At 37.7% G+C, this 18,341-nt stretch overlaps 1 protein-coding gene across 1 annotated transcript; it reads left to right on the top strand.

Moving 5' to 3' along the window:
- The first annotated feature begins 4,433 nt into the window (after positions 1-4,433).
- Positions 4,434-5,300, top strand: LOC150088741 (beta-1,3-galactosyltransferase 1-like). The gene has a single exon (XM_090370297.1). The coding sequence runs from the start codon at positions 4,434-4,436 to the stop codon at positions 5,298-5,300; it is 867 nt and encodes a 288-aa protein (XP_090226423.1).
- Positions 5,301-18,341: the final 13,041 nt, after the last annotated feature.

Raw genomic sequence — 18,341 nt, 5'->3', positions numbered from 1 at the left:
TACCTTTACCGACCGACCGTGAATGTCCCAACTGCAAGCTGCTAAACTTCAATGTGAAAAATTAACCTAACCTTCATTTAAAACCTATCTCGGCCTTTTCTAAATCTCTAGCGTCTACCCCATTTTTTTTTTTTTTTTAACATAGGCCCTAGCCAATGAAATCTCAGGAAATTAGGTGGCAGGGCCTACCAGAGTAAATAATTGTAATACTGGTGTACCTGGTCTGCCTCCACGGGGCCGAGTGTGGGCAACGTTGGGCCCCAGCGGCTAAATGACCAGATGAATAACGGTACACGACAGTACACATGTACAATATCCACACACTTTTAAATCTCTGGCCTCAACAGTGCAAGTTTCTTGTTTCAATAGTATTTTGGGACGATTTGTTCTTTCACGCAAATTTTAGTAAAGAACTGCAAAGTGAGTCTTCAGATCTTGCAAAGATCTGTACAATCTTCTACAGAACTGCAAAGTGATTCTACAGATCTTGCTACAGCTCTTTCTTCATTTAAAAACCTTCTACACTTAATGTCAAAGTATAGAGAGACTGGCTTTAAATAAGTCTTAGTTGGTGCCACAGAACTTGGAACAGAATTGGAAGTATCTCCAGAGGAAAGACAGATGTAGGATAGATGTGCAGAAGTTTGCCTTTAGCCAGCGGGTAGTTGATTGGTGGAACAGACTTCCATCTTTTGTTGTGGAAGTTGATTGCATAAACAAATTTAAGGCTGAGCTGGACAGGCATTTGGAACGAATGGAGGGGTTAAATGGGAGGTTTTTTTTTTTCCTTTGGCTGATGCTGCATAAGCTTGCTTTCTTGCATCGTATGCCTATGCTAATGCTAATGCTAATTTCGCACAAGAACATTACAAAAAAGAAAGAGACACTTCAATTACAAGCCTGCTGATGAACCTATAACAAATCCTAAGGAAGCTTATAAGCTACACCGCTTTAATAAAATCGTAGACAAGACTTTGCAGTCTTTAGAGCCATGTTTCTAGAAGTTAGTAAAACATAATAATATTTTTGGTTTCTAGGGTAAATTTCTAAGAATTCCGAAGGACGAGTTAAGAAAACACGCTGCAGATTTAGAAATCGCACTTTCAGATGCTAAAATCGTTGAGGGCAACGAATTGGTGAAGTCTGTGAAGGTAACAGATATTAATAGCCATATGCTACTGGAGGAAATGGAAGCACTGAAACGAATTCTTCCAGAATCGTACTTCGAAAATCCTTTAAATATTTTCAAATTTCTCGCAACTAATGAAGGAGTCTGCAAAGATTTTGCCGATAAACGGGCAAGAAAATTATCCTTCTGATTCGTTTTATTTATACACTGGTGTGCAAAACTTAAGGACCAGCACTATTTCTTAAGGTTACAACCATAAAATCTTTACTTAAGGTATTCTTTACTGATGAGAGTAGATTCAGTCTCAGCAGCGATTCTGGCGAGAGGTTGGCATACGGTATCACCCCGCAAACATCATTGAAAGGGATCGATATGGCGGTCGAGGTGTTTTCGTCTGGGGAGGCGTTATCTTGGTTGGATGTACACAACTCCATATACTGGAAGGCGGTACTGCAACCGGTGCACGCTACTGTACTGAAGTAATCCTTCCCCATGTGCGCCTGTTCCGAGTTGCCATTGGCCCCGAGTTCATGTTTATGAATGATATCGCCACACCCCATCGCACTGCAGCTGTTGATATGATTTTGGAAAGTGAGGGCATTGTTCGTATGGATTGGCCTGCCCATTCCACTGATCTAAACCCCATCGAACACATATGGGACGCTCTGGGGAGACGCCTAGCGGCACGTCCACACCCACCAGAAAATGTTCACCAGCTGAAGATGGCGCTGACAGAGGAATGGACGATGTTACCACAAGAACTTATCAACATCATTATTCTATGTATGGACAGGCCCTCTGTGTCTGGCTCCAGACACAGAGAAAAATCTTCTCTGGCAATTATTTGGTCCTTTCGGGGCTGTCCAAAGTGTCAGAGTAATCCGAGATTTGCAGACAAACAAGTGCAAGGGATTCAGTTTCGTCACCATGACCAACTATGACGAAGCTCTAGTAGCTATTCAGAGCTTAAATGGATATACTCTCGGGAACTGAGTGCTCCAGGTCTCTTTCAAGACCAATAAGTGTAAGACATAAAGACATACCTCTTGGCACCAGCCACAAATTGAGGTGTGTTCAGGGGATGTTGGGAACTATTTACGAAAAAAAAAAAAAAAAAAAAAAGAGCCGAAACGCCCCCCTCTTCCCTTATTCACACCTCCCCAAGCGACAGAAGCCGCAGGTGCATCACCAGCAGATTTTCCAGAACCTGTCTGTTGGTGACGCGTTTCAAATCTAGTCAATTGGATCATGAAATCACTGGAGCGTACCACCAGGTGATACGCTCCAGTGATCTCAGAGACCTCTTGTAGTAAGGGGACTGTTTATAATTAAAGTGTTGATAATGTCGAGTCAAGCTACTACCAAAAGATAATATATAATGCCACACACATACCTTTTAAAATTATCCCTTCTCACATTCTAAGTAATGTATTCTTAATATTTTTTACTTTTAACATTGAAATATATATTATATATATTAGTAGATATAAGCACTATTTATTGATAGATTCCTTGTCTGGGTCTGTTGTACACAGACATACATACCCACACATTCCTTTTTTGTATTTATTAGTAGTAGTAGTGATATGTTTAGAAAGATGTTTCTTATGTTTTCTTATGTTTCAATGTAAGATGGCCTGCATTACTTAATTGATATGGGATTAGTTATGAGGTGTTTTCTTAGCAAATATGAGTTCTGTTGTGAAAAAAAGAAAGAAAACCGAAACAATCCTAAGTTAAGTTATTTTTGTTTTGTGAATTAAAAGCTTTGTTTTGTGGGACTTCATGGGTTTTGGTTTTTGTTTATTTATTGAAGTTTAATTTGCACTTCACCATATAACACGTACGTTTTGTAACTTTTTGCACACGGCACTTTCAATAATCCTTTTTAAGTGTTTTATTTAATTTCCTCCCACATTTCACTTATCCCTTTACCCCACGTTCTGACGGTTTGGTCCATGTATTTCGAATGGATAGCACCAGTCTATATTCCGTGCTGTTCTATACTTCTAACATCGATACTTCAAAGATCTTTTTGGACGAGCCAACTGTTCAGCCACAATATTAACTTCCACAAGAGAGGTCTATTTTTGTAAAGAAAAACCAAGAACCGTCGGTAGAGGAACTTTACCTGGACAGGCAGTGAAAAGCCTGCATCGACATTAGGGGTGGCCATATCGCCTACTGAGGACCATCTCTTCCCTTTGTTCCATCTTTGGCAATGCTGCATCTGTATCATGGCAGCCAGTGCTATGTTGCCATTTTTGAATAAAATCCCTCTGCATTGTACCGTTTTGTTTCCTTCATCGTTTCTGTACCTCACGAGGTTCCTTTGGTATGCTTTTCCCATATCCAGGCCACTCCTATGAGAATCTACAGGTGAAAATTTGACTGGTCCTTAAATTTTGCACACCAGTGTATTATCAAAACGTCTGGTCAATTGCTGACAAATTTAATAATATAAAAATAATAAACAATTATTAATAGTTTTAGTTTTATTTCACAATTTGAGGGGTTAATATTGAATTTTTCAAGGGGCCCCGTCAGCATGCTCCAATCGGGCACTGCATTTGCTAAAGCCGGTACTTTTCCAGCAAAAGACTGTTGAAAGCACTTAGGCCTTGATTTGCAGAAGTGCTTTCAAATTCCGCTCAAGCCAACTCATCATCACTGCTCTAAGCTATATGGCTCTAAGAAATTGCCTGTGAGCATAGGAAATCAGCAACGAATGATTTCCAAATTCGGCCTGCACGTTGGTTATTAGTTGTACTAAATTGGCGTTCTTTCATCTTGAAATGCAAATACCGTATTATAATACAGCGAATAAGAAAAAAACAAAATAGGAGTGGAACTTTTGAGGTCGTTATAGAGAATTTGTTCATCTTTCAAGGTGATTGAAAAGAATGTGAAATAGAATTAGGTTTGTGGGAGCTCAAACGGACTCCTCTACAGTCGTTATAACGTGCTGGAACGTTAAAAAGAGGATTGGCATTGGCATTGGCATTCCTACTATTATAATCTACAATTCCTACTATCAAAATGCAAAAACTTTGGAAGGTGCATTGTGGCCACCGAAGCTGATGCGCCAACAACTAACAAAAAAAAAAAAAAAAGAAGAGTATAAAAGTGTATATTTATGTATTTATTTAAACAATTTATTAAGATTATTTTATTTTAATTTCAGAACAGAAGAAGGAAGGACATGGTTCTTAATATGCAACGAGTGATTTTATTCTGCCTTGTATTTGCTGCTATCTTTTATATTTTTTCCTGGGAAATTAATATTATACAATTCAGCAGGTCAATGATCCAGTTACAGCATTTTACCCGATCTGTCAACATAACCAGTTTTAATGCTTCTGAAACCTGCCGACGTCATGGCATTCCTACTATTATAATCTACGTTCATACCTCTCCTGATCACTCTGTTCACAGAAAAGTAATTCGCTACACTTGGAGCCATCAAGAACTGATGGACAAATTTAATTTTGTCACTCTATTTGCAGTCGGTTTGACAAACGATCCTCACATACAGAAATCGATTGACCAAGAAAAGCAAACCTTTGGAGACATCATCCAATTCAACTTTTTGGATACTTACCAAAATCTGACATATAAAACTCTTGAAACTTTCAATTGGATTCTCAATCACTGTTTTAATTACGATTTCGTTGTGAAGACTGATGACGACATTCTGATTAATACTTTCAAACTGATAGACTTTCTAACGAATTCCACTGGCATTGAAAAAGTGAGAAAAAATCTGTTATGCTTGGAATGGAAAGGGATGGGAATTATAAGAGAAAAAAATTCCAAGTGGTACGTACCTGAAGACAGATTTAAAGGCGAAGTACATTATCCACCTTATTGCTCAGGCTCAGTATATATTATTCCCCAAGGTGTTATTGAACCTCTTTACAATGCTTCATTCTCAGTACCTTTCTTCTCGGTGGATGATGTTTATATTACCGGTCTTTTAACTCAAAAAGCCAAAGTTGGCAGAAAATCTATATCACAAAAATATGTTTTATCAGAGGTTGAGCGCAAAAAGGAAGAGATTATCAATGGACATTATTGGTTTACTCACCTATCTGGTCAGAAAGGTTTAGCCGACAGGTTAACATTATGGGAGGAAATTTTATTTCGAAATCTTGATCACAAACTCCAGTAACATTAAACTGAGACGACCACGCATATTTAAGGCTTATAATCTTATCAAAGACACCTGCGTACACATGTGAAAAAGAATCTGATAATAATAATCTCCCAGGTCCGAATTTACGAATATTGGTATTGAACATGGCCTGGTTCAGAAGTGATACAACCTATTTGCATGCAGTGATGAGTAGAGATATTTTAGATGTTTTAAATTCTTTTGGATAATGCGTAATAGTAACCTACTTTTATAATGTTTGGCGTAACAGTCCAAGTAGTGACTTTGACAACACGATACAATTAATAATACAGAAAAAAAATGATAATTATTATTTTAATCTAAGGACATATATTGGGAAAACAAATTAATTATTTCGCTTGTTCATTTTATTAAATCTGTTGTGTTACCAGAATACTAAAATAATTATTGTAAATGTTATTTGATTTATTGAGATGCACTAATATGTTGAGAAATTATTTTTAAGTAACATGTAACTATCAATTATTCACGTTGTGTAACATGTAATTTTGAATGATCCGCTATGTATATAGGCTGACCATTTAATTCTCGAATGCCAGCGCTACTGAATATATACAGAAGTATCTTTGAACTAACACAGTTTCAAGTTTGGTCAATGTGTGAACCTTTCTGTGAGCTGCATAATGGAAGATTTAAAGACTGAAGAACGTTTTCTTATACGCTATTGTGTTTAACATGAGTGCTACAAATACTACAGCATTCATACCACATCGAAAGCAGTTAAGAGAAGGTCAAGAATTTTGAACTGACGAATGACAACCTGCACTGCCGAAGACACTAATCCACAGCAAATGACATTAGCCTTAGTATTAGTAAGTCAAATGATTCAAAGAAGGGATGAATCAGATTGGTCCACTGGATATTGATGGTTCAACAGTTAAGGATCCTGCTCAGGTGGCTAACAAACTAAACGAGTATTTTGCATCTACATTCACACATGAGGAGTTATTCAGACACATGAGGAGTTGTTCAGGAAGGGGAATGCCAGAGGTGAAGTAAACTCTGGCAGTGAGCTAGAAGATTTTGTAATAACTGAGAGTAAAGTGGAGGAGAAATTGTTGAAGATAAACACAAGAAAGGCACCTGGGATGGATGGGATCTATCCAGTTATATTAAAGGAGGCAGCAAAGGAAGTACGCAAACCCTTAGCCATAATTATGAGAGCTTCCTTGGACTCAGGGGAAGTACCCATGGACTGGAGATGTGCAAATGTGACCACAATTCACAAAGGAGGATCAAAGGGCGACACAAATAATTATAGACCTGTTAGTTTAACTTCTGTTCCCGTATAATTAATGAAGGCACTGGTTAAAGAAGCACTGCAAGATCATCTAGACAAGACTTCATTTATAGCTCGGACACAGCATGGTTTTCTTAAGGGAAAGTCTTGCCTGACCAATTTGATTGGATACTATGATGCAGTCACTAAAGAACTGGATGCAGGGAATAACTTTGATATTATATATTTGGACCTTAGAAAGGCTTTTGATACTGTTGCACATGGAAGACTGCTGCAAAATTGGAGCAGTGTGGCATTGGAGGCAAATTGATGCTATGGATAAAGGGATGTTTGAGGGGGAGTAGACAGAGAGTGGTAATCAATGGACACTGCTCATCGTGGACTAATGTCATTAGTGGAGTTCCTGAAGGTTCAGTGTTGGGTCCATTGTTGTTTTCTGTATTTATAAATGATATTGATGACGGTATATCAAGCTTAATGTCCAAGTTTGCAGACGACACAAAGGTTGGCAGGGTAAGGACACTACTCACGCTATGCTGCTGCAACAGGATATGGAAAGGTTGAGCAGATGGGCTGAGAGGTGGCAAATGTAAAGTACTACATATGGGAAACAGTAACCCCAGAGCAACGTATATATCAACTCTGTGGTACTACACTGACAGTGGTAGAGAATGAAAAGGACCTGGGGGTAATTGTGCAGGCAGATATGAAGTTCTCTGAGCAGTGCAGACGGGCTGCAAGAGTAGCTCATGGTGTCTTGTCAATGATATACAGGAATTTTTCTAGCAGGGATAAGGAGGTGATTATTCCCTTGTATAAGGCAATGGTCAGGCCACACCTTGAGTACTGTGTACAGGTCTGGAGGCCTCATTTCAAGAAGGATGCAGAGCTGCTGGAACGAGTACAGAGAAGGGCAACAAGATTAGTGAATGGAAAAAAGGGTTGCTCTTACGAAGAAAGACTTAAGTTTTGCAAATTACAGTGTCTGGAGACTAGGCACCTGCGATGTGTTCTAATAGAGGTGTATAAAGCCTTGAATGGTTTACGTATGCTCAATGCCGATGGGCTTCTTCCTCTTCCTCAGTATAATCACCTGAGTGGGCATAAATTCAAATTGAGGAAAGACAAATGTAGGATAGATGTGCGGAAATTTACCTTTAGCCAGCGGGTAGTTGGTTGGTGGAACACACTTCCATCCCTTGTTGTGGAAGATGATAGCCTAAATAAATTTAAGGCTCAGCTGGACAGGTATTTCGAACGAATGGAGGGGTGAAATGGGAGTGTATTTTTTTTTTTTTTTTTGTTTTTTTTGGCTGATGCTGCATAAGCTTGCTTTCTTGCATCATATGCCTCCACTAATGCTAATGCTAATGCTAAGGCTAATGCTAAAGTGGATTTTTGTTGCAAACAAAAAATTAAATAAATAATAGTCACCGTAATATAAAATAAAATAATATAATAAACAGAATACTTATACTATTCCCGTTCCAATTTCCATAACGTAACAATCCAGATTCTGATTAAAATTTTTCCATACTCCTCTGACACATTGGGAGGCAAATTATTCCAGTGGTTTTTCAACAACACGCTTCCCATAATTGAACTTCATAAGATTCCATATTTTGTTCTTCCCTGAAATTTTATATTTGTTCCGACCAAATGTTTTTTCACCTTTAAGGTGAACAGACCTTACTCGTTATTCTCAGCCCTTATCAGAGTGGAATAAAGCTGTAATATCCTTTCCCCTATTAGTAAAGGCCCAATAAATGATAAACAAAGCATACCTAACTGCCTGATTACACTGAATGGGAAATTTCATGTCAAATTGAATGATAACACCTGTATTTAACTGCTTTTAACTCTTTTCTCTCTCTCTCTATCTCTAGTCTATATTTCACTGAAGGAGTTCTGTTTCCCAAATCCATACCCATTTAGAAGCATTAAACTTCAGTTGATTTGTGGACGACATATAGAACCGATATAAATCTTTCTGAAGAAACGTGGCCTGGCCACGTTTCTCCAATACTTAGTCAACCATCCCACCTTTAAGTCATTAGCAATCTTTGATCACTTTCCTTGAATACCCTCGGCAATATCACTTATGAAAATTAGAATTAGTGGACCCAACACAGCCTTGAGGACTCCGTTTGTTACATTGATCCACCCCGAGAACTGACCATTTATGACAACTCTCTTTCTTCTGTCTTTTAACTAGTACGTGGTCAAGTGTAGGGGCTTACCGGTAATACCAACGTTTTCCAGTTTAAATAAGAGCCTTCCACGAGGAACCCTACCAATGGCTTTACTAGAGGCTAGACATATAATGTCAATATTATTACCTGCATCCAACTGCTTAATGACTGCGTCATAGTAATTTACCAGACTGGTCAGTTATGTCCTTCCCTTAATGAACTCATGTTGGAGTCTATTTAAGATTCTTTTCCAGGTGGTACGGAATGGTATCCTAAACCATATACTCAGTTATTTTCCCTACCAGAATTACGCAATTGTCTGTAACTCTAGCTTGTTTCTTTTGTTCAATTCAACTCTTAGCCTCATATGTAATCCATTTTGTCATCTTATGTTTGTACACTTTGATCACTGATACGATTTATTTTTACACTTCGATGATTAATCATTTTAATATTTCTCAAAGCTCATTTGTATTGGACACGTTTCTGTAATTAATCGAGTCCAAGAATTATCTTAGTTCATTATAGCCACACCTCCTTTGAAATTAAAACTCGTCTTTTTGACTTCATGGGTTTCTCTAGATGATTTGTATGGTATTGTGGTCACTGCCTACTATCACGTAGTTCTTCCCTCATCTCTAGACCACGTATTAAGAGGCTGTTTGAAGTCGTCCATAATGAGACAATCGTACTTACTAGCGCATCCAATCTGCCCAAAGAAATTTTTTTTCATACTCCTCACAGCCATTTGATCTGTAACATATTCTAATTTTCACCTTTCCTTTACTACAAGTCACTTCACACCATATTAACTCAACATCTTAATTACGTTAACCTAACTCAAGGAATATTCTTGCTACTTTCAGGCAGTTTTTGATGAGAAGCGCCACTCTCCAACCCCTCCCTATGTCTCCTGACCATACAATATTCACCGAAATGAAATCATCTCGTATCTCTGAGTGGCACCATGTCTAAGTAAATACAGCTATATATATCAGCAGTAGTTCACTTGACCAAAAGCCCAAATTCATTTCTTGTGGGTTGCTCTGATACATCCCACACATATCATGAGTGATAAATGGTTTAGAAAAATTCTAGTTCTCGTTTTCAACTCAAGTCAATTGCATGGAACAAAATTACACCTGTACCATCTCAGAGTGTAACCATTAATGAAATTCGTTTAAAAAATACACGACTTTAGCACCCTCTTCTTGTGTATATCTTTACTACCCACACTCTATTTGTGATCTTATTGCCCGGAGATAAAAAATATAAAATAAAAGAAAAAATTCGTACGATAGCAATTTGTCCGTGTGAAACGGATTTTCCTTTTCTTTCGATGAGAATTAATATGTCATCCGCCGAACGCGTTTTAATTACTCACGCGTGCAAAACGATATCAGCAGAAACTCTGTATTAATTAACACGCAGACCACTAGACATACATTGAGTAATCACTGAATTATGACCAACTACCTAATACTTCGTATGTCCTCCTTTTGTCCTCAGTACAGCAACTATCCGACGTGGCATTGATTCAACAAGATGTCGGAAGCGTTCGGGAGGTAGGGCCAACCAAGCTGAGTAATGCGGCCAGCAATGCAGGTATGGAGGTGATCGGTGTATTCAGACGCCTGATATGCCTTTCCATAGTGTCCCAAAAGTGCTCTATGGGATTGATATCGGTGGCTAATTGATATGCTGGAAGTCAGAAATGTGTTCTTCAAACCATTCTTGCACAAGTGCCCGATGGCTCGGCGCATTGTCATCTTGGAACACACCATCTCCATTCGGAAAAAGTGTAACATAGTGGGATGTACACAGTCAGCAAGCAGTTAACGATAGCGGAGACCACTGATACGGTGTTCCACATGCACAAGGGGTCCACCAACCTGCACTTTTCATACCATGTATGATGGATGAAGAGCCTCATGTTGATGCCAAATCCGTACACGACCATCCGTGGTGTGTCGTAAATAACGTGACTCATCCGACCAGCACACCTTCTTCCAGTCTTCCAACGTCCAACTTGCATGCTCTTTGCACCAGGCGAGTCTTTTACGCCGATGAACCTTGGTTAGGAGAGTATGCCGTAGGGGTCGTCTGCTGGTATAGCCCATACGTGCGAGCGTGCGTACAGGATATGTCCAACCTGGGAGCGGGATTCTAGCGCCAATTTTTGTTAAATAAACTGATGATAATAATAATAAATATAATAATAATAATAATAATAATAATAATAATAATTGCTGGCGCCCACTTGTATTGCACTGTTTCCGGTGGGTGAGGGATTTTGTGCGTTTCAGCACTACAGGTGATAGTGTACCCAAACCAGCACATTAGGCTGACACACTAGCGCCAATTTTCGCGTTAAACTGGGGACACCGTTTTTTCGTGTCTTTTGACTGTTTTTATTGATTTATTTTTTTTCCTTTTCTCATATTAATGCAGTGCACAAAATATGTTGAAACAAATCATTTTTATTTAAAATACAATGAAATAATCGAAAATGTTATTTAAAGTACACATAAATACAAACATATTTCAGTTTTCAAAATGACTCAGAACAAAAATCACATAGAACTCATTCATGTCGTACCAGATTTATTTATTTTTTTTCCAAAATACGAATCCGATGTGGTCTGCCTCGCTTGCCTACGTTTTGTTTATAAAATTTGCTTATAACAGTCCATCATCTGATTGCAAACGCGTCTAATTGCATCTACCCTTGCAAAATCACTATCATGATCATCTAACAAATTCGTGGATTGATCATGCAGCGATAGAGCTTTTTCTAGAATTTGAATTGACAATTTTTCTGGTGTCGATGCAGATTATTATTATTTTTTTTAATGTCGCATTAAATTCTAGATCTGGCAACTCTTTATTTGTCAAAGGTTGAACATGGGCATTTAAATAAATTTTCTGTTTATACTCCGGGACGACCAAAGTTTACAAAATACACGAAACAACACCGTATTCAGCAGTCATGGGCTTGAACCCCGGTCATTCAAGGCACGAGTACTTATGCTCCAGCGCGCCTGACCACTAGGCTACGGCGGCTAGTAACTCATTCAGATGATCCGTTGTTACACCGTTGATTCCTGCTTCAGTTGTCATGTTACTAATCTCTTCTACAGCTCCGGGAATTGTATCTGAGGTTGAGATCTCTTCATTTTCTAGGAATAATTTTTCCAGATTCTCTTTTCTCCTTTCTGTACTTCTCCTGTAGAAGCAATAAACTGAATAAATTGTAATAACAATATTTCCAACGCATGCCTCAAGAGCGGGAGGCTCTTCCTCAGATCGAAGGCTTCATACACGACATCCAACGCCAAGCAATCAACACTAGGAACTAAAAGAAATTACATTTCCAAGGACCCTGGAGTGACAGATGACACATGTGGACGATGCCATCTGTCCCCAGAAAGAATCCAGCAGATCACGGCGGGATGCAGGATGATCACCCAGAAAGTGTACCGTATTACAAGTATGAATCCTGGCCGTACTACCGACCCCTGCTCACAAACTACGCTGGAGCAGTGTCATAATAACAAATAAGACGGTCTCATAAAACAGACCAGACTTAACCCTCATTGATAAAAAGGAAACGGTTATCCACCTGACCGACATAGCGGTGCCCAACACCAGCAACATCCAGAAAACCTACAAGGAAAAGATCAGGAAGTACACAGACCTAAGATAGGAAGTTGTGACATAAGGAACAAGTTATGACCACACACATACACTGGAACAACCACTGGTGTGGTGCCAAAATTCCTCCATAAGAACCTAGCAGCAATAGGTCTCACAGAGAACACTTACATGGAACTCCAAAAAGCCGTCGTCCTGAGCACCTGTAGGGCACTCGCCAGTATTGCACTCCCTCTGGCGGGTGCCGGTACAGGAGGACTGTTGACCCAGGCCCGGTGCTAGGGATGGGCACCAGGCAGCAGCTGCACCCTGGTGGCATAATAGCCCGCCACAAACAAAACAACACACATACACTGACACTTTTCAGGCCCATTATGCAGAGTTTCTGCACCATAACAGAGTACAAAGGTGGAGATGGGCTAAGGCCTAGGAGCCACCCCGATATAAGAACACACATTGTAAGAGGTAAAATCTTACATGTTTAATATTAAAAAAAAAAAAAAAAGTGAGATTTATGTAAAATAAAGATTAGGAAATGGCAATATGGGGGAGCGAACCTTACAAGCCAAGGGATTAAATTAGACAACGTCTGTACAAGGGGAGCGGTAAGTGGAAAGCTATTAGCAACCTGGGTACACTCCATTCCCAGCTCACACAGACAAACCAAAACAATAGAAGCGCGTAACTACTGCTATTAGCAGGTGGCAAATCTGGTAAACAATAGCGCCGTGGAACATGCTACTGTCAGGACATTTCTTTAATCGGTTACACCTGGACAGTGAAAACAGAACAAATGCTGGGAATTAGATATAAGGCTGGCGGCTGGCTGTCGTGATGGCAAAGTTGTTAGATCGTGGGAAATTAGTCTGCCACAGTATAACTATAATCGGCTGACTTCAAAGGTACAGACAGCCTGAGAAAATTTACAAAGTTCTTAAAATAAGAAGGGATAGGGCACAAAACGGACACCGTGAGAAAGATTAAAATTAGCTCTGAAGATACATACAGCTTGAGAAATTTTAAAGGACGAATAGAAAATAGGGAAAGTTGATAAAATGAATAAGATTGGTTAACTGAAAATTAGAGCGGATTTGACATATGTAGGCGGTACAGAAATTGAGATGGACAAAAAAAGTGAGTGAAGAGGGGGAGAGAGGTGAGACCCCGCAGTTGAGCATTAGGTGGATGGTTATGGAAATGAGTTAGGCGTCAGATCCCGTAGTTGAGCTGTATGCGGGTGTTTACGAAAATGAGTTAGGGGAAGACAAAGTGAGATTCTTGTGGGTGTTTGGGGAAACGAGTTAAGAATGACAAAGTCGAGATTCTTGTCAGAGTTGTAAAAATGAGTTAGAACAGACAGTTGGGTTTTTCGTCGATATAGGTAAAAATGTGTTAGTAACATGTACAGTTGAGAGTTCTGTTGTAGTAGAAAATATGTGCCAGTTAACATTTGAGCGTTCGGTCGTGTTGGAAAAATGAGAAGGGTAGCGCCCTGGGAAGTTTTCTTCTGGAAAGAGTTTTAATTGGTGGAGCGGAAAAAGCGAGGGTAGCCCCTATGAGCTTTCTCCTTGTGAAAGGTTTTAATAAGGTGGAGAAAAAAGAGCGAAAACCGCAGAATTAGTAGCTCGATGGAGGAGCGAAATCCGCAGAATTAGTAGCTCGTGAAGGATCGAAAACTCGGAATTAGTAGCTCAGTGAGAAGGAAGGAAGCAGTGAATGGAAGGTAGTCGAATAAAGTGGAGGAAGGACGCCAGATCCATGCAGCAAGGAGTTCCTGATAATTATCTATAGCAGTTCCAGGTGAAAGCAGATGAAGGAGAACCTCAGTGAGCCAAAAATGGAAGTTTGAAACCTCCCCGGAAAGGAAAGAAAAAGATAATAGTAAGTAATGTAAGTTAACAAGGACTGTTAGGAAACAGTATAGTGATTAAATAAAATGAAAAAGAGTGGTAGCACTAAAAGTAAATTGATAGATAAATTATCTCTGAAGTAAATTATAGATATACAAACAGGGTTTAATTATTTAAAAAAGGCTATTGTAGAATGCAAGATAAACGAAAGATAAGTAATAGATTAGATTGTTGTCAAATGATTATATAATGTGTTAGGAGGATAGTAAAGTTAATGTGAGAAGGTTTTATAATGTTTTAAGGATAGATAATTGAATATATAGTGTTTGTATTGATGAAGAATTGTTGGTTCTAAGATAGATAAATGAATGGATAGTAAAGTTTATATGAGAAGGTTTGATTATGTTTTAAGGATAGACAATTGAATATATAGTGTTTGTATTGATGAAGAATTGTTGGTCGAACTGAAAGACTAATAACAAATAGGGACTTTAGGAAAGTTATGATTGGTCTTCAGTTATTGTAACAGAATGGTGAGAACACAGAGTATAATGATGAAAATAGCATATTGATTGTTAATATAAGAATAATATATGCAAGGTATCCTATATTTAACTTTGTATGCATATTACATGTTTTTTATTCAATTGCATATTATGTTGTATATATATATATATGAAAATAAACTTTGTTGCTTATTAAAATGTGTTGTTTGTTATTCCTGAAAACTCAGGCCTTCTGAAGGGAATTATAATTAATTGAGAAGTTCCCTTGAATTTGGAATTCTCCTGTAAAGTAAAGTCAGATGTGTAAGTGCGGAAATTAAAAAAGGTGGATAAACAATATAAGGGAACAAATTTTCATAAATAATAATTAAAAAAGGTGGACAAACTCACATAAGGGAACTAAATAAACAAATAAAATAAATATAAAAGAAAATGATGATGAAAATGAAAAAACTTATATATATATATATACAACATAATATGCAATTGAATAAAAAACATGTAATATGCATACAAAGTTAAATATAGGATACCTTGCATATATTATTCTTATATTAACAATCAATATGCTATTTTCATCATTATACTCTGTGTTCTCACCATTCTGTTACAATAACTGAAGACCAATCATAACTTTCCTAAAGTCCCTATTTGTTATTAGTCTTTCAGTTGGACCAACAATTCTTCATCAATACAAACACTATATATTCAATTGTCTATCCTTAAAACATAATCAAACCTTCTCATATAAACTTTACTATCCATTCATTTATCTATCTTAGAACCAACAATTCTTCATCAATACAAACACTATATATTCAATTATTTATCCTTAAAACATTCAATTATCTAATTGAATTCAATTCAATTATAATTCAATTATCTATCTTTGAACCAACTATTCTTCATTAATACAATCACTATATACAATTATCTATCCTTAAAACATAATCAAACCTTCTCACATAAACTTTACTATCCATTCATTTATCTATCTTAGAACCAACAATTTTTCATCAATACAAACACTATATATTCAATTATCTATCCTTAAAACATTATAAAACCTTCTCACATTAACTTTACTATCCTCCTAACACATTATATAATCATTTGACAACAAGCTAATCTATTACTTATCTTTCGTTTATCTTGCATTCTACAATAGCCTTTTTTAAATAATTAAACTCTGTTTGTATATCTATAATTTACTTCAGAGATAATTTATCTATCAATTTACTTTTAGTGCTACCACTCTTTTTCATTTTATTTAATCACTATACTGTTTCCTAACAGTCCTTGTTAACTTACATTACTTACTATTATCTTTTTTCTTTCCTTTCCGGGGAGGTTTCAAACTTCCATTTTTGGCTCACTGAGGTTCTCCTTCATCTGCTTTCACCTGGAACTGCTATAGATAATTATCAGGAACTCCTTGCTGCATGGATCCGGCGTCCTTCCTCCACTTTATTCGACTACCTTCCATTCACTGCTTCCTTCCTTCTCACTGAGCTACTAATTCCGAGTTTTCGATCCTTCACGAGCTACTGATTCTGCGGATTTCGCTCCTCCATCGAGCTACTAATTCTGCGGTTTTCGCTCTTTTTTCTCCACCTTATTAAAACCTTTCACAAGGAGAAAGCTCATAGGGGCTACCCTCGCTTTTTCCGCTCCACCTATTAAAACTCTTTCCAGAAGAAAACTTCCCAGGGCGCTACCCTTCTCATTTTTCCAACACGACCGAACGCTCAAATGTTAACTGACACATATTTTCTACTACAACAGAACTCTCAACTGTACATGTTACTAACACATTTTTACCTATATCGACGAAAAACCCAACTGTCTGTTCTAACTCATTTTTACAACTCTGACAAGAATCTCGACTTTGTCATTCTTAACTCGTTTCCCCAAACACCCACAAGAATCTCACTTTGTCTTCCCCTAACTCATTTTCGTAAACACCCGCATACAGCTCAACTACGGGATCTGACGCCTAACTCATTTCCATAACCATCCACCTAATGCTCAACTGCGGGGTCTCACCTCTCTCCCCCTCTTCACTCACTTTTTTTGTCCATCTCAATTTCTGTACCGCCTACATATGTCAAATCCGCTCTAATTTTCAGTTAACCAATCTTATTCATTTTATCAACTTTCCCTATTTTCTATTCGTCCTTTAAAATTTCTCAAGCTGTATGTATCTTCAGAGCTAATTTTAATCTTTCTCACGGTGTCCGTTTTGTGCCCTATCCCTTCTTATTTTAAGAACTTTGTAAATTTTCTCAGGCTGTCTGTACCTTTGAAGTCAGCCGATTATAGTTATACTGTGGCAGACTAATTTCCCACGATCTAACAACTTTGCCATCACGACAGCCAGCCGCCAGCCTTATATCTAATTCCCAGCATTTGTTCTGTTTTCACTGTCCAGGTGTAACCGATTAAAGAAATGTCCTGACAGTAGCATGTTCCACGGCGCTATTGTTTACCAGATTTGCCACCTGCTAATAGCAGTAGTTACGCGCTTCTATTGTTTTGGTTTGTCTGTGTGAGCTGGGAATGGAGTGTACCCAGGTTGCTAATAGCTTTCCACTTACCGCTCCCCTTGTACAGACGTTGTCTAATTTAATCCCTTGGCTTGTAAGGTTCGCTCCCCCATATTGCCATTTCCTAATCTTTATTTTACATAAATCTCACTTTTGTTTTTTTTTAAATATTAAACATGTAAGATTTTACCTCTTACAACATGCAAACACACACAGTACCTTGATTACCATTATATAGAATGGATATATATATATATATATATGATAATGTCTATAAAACTGTACATAATCTTGTATATAAATTGTTTATATCATGAGAATGTACATAAAATTGTTTGTGTAAATAAACGGAAATGGAATGAGCACCTGTAGGCCAGCCTGAGAGTTTCCTCGACCAAGGGTAACAATAATAAGAGCAACTGGACACAACCAACCACCCCATGCACTTGGTACCAGTATCTGTCACGGGTTGGAGAAAAAATAATAATAATAATAATACTTTGATAAATAATATTTTTAGTAAGAAATCGTTGTGTTTAGCTGAGAAACCTAGCGCATATTTCATTCGCTCATCCTCATAATAATTGTCTAAGAATTCAAGATTTATTTCTTTATACCAATTAATATTCTTTTTCCATTTGCCTTTTATCAATATCCGATTTAATTTCAATGCGTTCATACTTTCTTTCAGTCCTTAATTAGCATTTTCAGCAACCATACCTCGCAATTGTTTCTGCTTATTATGATCTGTCTACAGACAGCACATTTCTAAACCTCCTTCTTTCTCCTTGACAGTGATTTATATACTAATTCTTTTAATGAGTATCTATGACAAGATTGTTTATAGCACGTATGGCAAGTTACCTCTCTCTCTTTCATCTCATCTTCTTGCTTAATCCATTAATCGGATCTTAATCCATTTATTATTTTTCTAACGTAAGTGTAAAACACTAATGACAGGAATTGTAAATGTATTAAATAATTACTTTCCTGACTACGTTAAATTTAGATTTTTTTTTTTTCTAGGGG

This window comes from Mastigoproctus giganteus, chromosome 3 (genome assembly GCF_048544385.1).
Source record: "Mastigoproctus giganteus isolate SK-2022 chromosome 3, ASM4854438v1, whole genome shotgun sequence".
In the NCBI taxonomy this organism is placed as follows: Eukaryota; Metazoa; Arthropoda; class Arachnida; order Uropygi; family Thelyphonidae; genus Mastigoproctus; species Mastigoproctus giganteus.
The sequence above is the reverse complement of the archived record's forward strand: the minus strand, read 5'-3'. Positions and strand labels throughout refer to the sequence as shown.